Source organism: Linderina pennispora, assembly GCF_002104995.1.
Source record: "Linderina pennispora strain ATCC 12442 chromosome Unknown DL89scaffold_82, whole genome shotgun sequence".
In the NCBI taxonomy this organism is placed as follows: Eukaryota; Fungi; Kickxellomycota; class Kickxellomycetes; order Kickxellales; family Kickxellaceae; genus Linderina; species Linderina pennispora.
Genome location: NW_024468330.1, coordinates 28,302 through 29,640, shown reverse-complemented (window position 1 = coordinate 29,640; position 1,339 = coordinate 28,302). Strand labels below are relative to the sequence as shown.

General features: G+C 52.8%; 1 protein-coding gene across 1 annotated transcript; it reads right to left on the bottom strand.

Moving 5' to 3' along the window:
* Positions 1 to 216: 216 nt before the first annotated feature.
* On the bottom strand, positions 217 to 996 carry DL89DRAFT_272199 (uncharacterized protein). The gene has a single exon (XM_040888974.1). The coding sequence runs from the start codon at positions 870 to 872 to the stop codon at positions 309 to 311; it is 564 nt and encodes a 187-aa protein (XP_040739301.1). The 5' UTR covers positions 873 to 996; the 3' UTR covers positions 217 to 308.
* Positions 997 to 1,339: the final 343 nt, after the last annotated feature.

Sequence of the window (1,339 nt, the reverse complement as noted above, 5' to 3'; positions counted from 1 at the left end):
GAACCGAATCGTTTTGCGGTTGTCTGCCCTAGATTTCTCGTCACTCGCAAAGATGCAATCGCCGGCAAACCCAGCGAGTACATGAGGCGGTGAATAGGCGGGTAACCCACCACGGAATACAGATGGATGAATATATCTTTGTAGATTTCCAAAATGCTGATGCTAGCTAACATGACCCCAGCTATTCTGCCTTCTCAATGCTATTTTGCCGTTAATGCGCGAACATAATATGCATGTAGTTAGTGCAATTTTTACTTATATACGAACGAAACATGTACACTATCTATAGTCGTTGGGAGATCCAGTTTTCACGCCCAGCTACTGACAGTCGCGACGAGCGTTGCACCCATGCCAGTCTCGCGCGACTTGAACTCGTACGGCGCCTTGGGACTGCCCACAAAAAGCGAGAACCCGGTTCCCTTGGCTGCCGCAATCCTGCACTGCTCAGTGGCATCGATCTTGATCGGCTGCTTCGTGTCCTCGACGTAGAACGTGAACTCATCGCCCAAGAGTCCTGGCCTGTTGTCGCCATTGACCGTGGCTTCGTCCCAGGTATTGGCGACAGCGACCTGGAGCGTGATGTTCAGGGGCGGGACAGGAGTGTTGAATGGCGGCAGCGTCAGCTCGCAGCTCAGAAGGCGGTTGGGTGCCTGCGTAGCCTCCGAGGGAAGAGTGAACCCGAGGAGTGCGAACTTTTCGGTGCTTGCCTTCAGCACAGGCTCAGAGCCGTGGGTTTTGGCAGACTCAATAGGGGCGACTGAGATCCAGGAGTCCTTGAAAGCAGCGACTGGCCCGTAGGTCTTGGGGTTGACGGCAGCAGCGAAGGGCGCGGTCAGGGTGAGGAGAGTCGTGGTGATGATGGTGGCCTTCATTGTGAATTCTTTGGAGAAGCTGGTTGTTCCTTTGGTGTCGAAGCTGGAATGTATCTGTTGGTAGTGATGCTGGAATGTGAGGAGCATGTCCCAGATCGCAGCCCTTTTATGCCAGGGATTCTGTGTTCGCTGCGCAGGACTGGTCCAGGAATAGCTTGCACTACGATGTCTAGAGGCTTGACAGCCTTTTATTTTAGAACATGCAAGAACATCAGACCCCACGGCATGCTGACAACCCAAGGTGAATCACGGCAGCGCGCTGATTTCCATGTATGACAACCCTAATGATTTCTCCAGCATAGATCGAGGCTGCAGTGCTCCCCGTTACTCGCACATACTCTGAGAATGGAGGTTGGCTGAAGTGTTTTGTTCTCCGAGCGACCCTCTACTACGTAATGCATTGAAACAAAAATAGGTGCAGCTAGAGCAAAGTGAAGTGGCATCCATTTGCATGCCAGGCGGCGGCT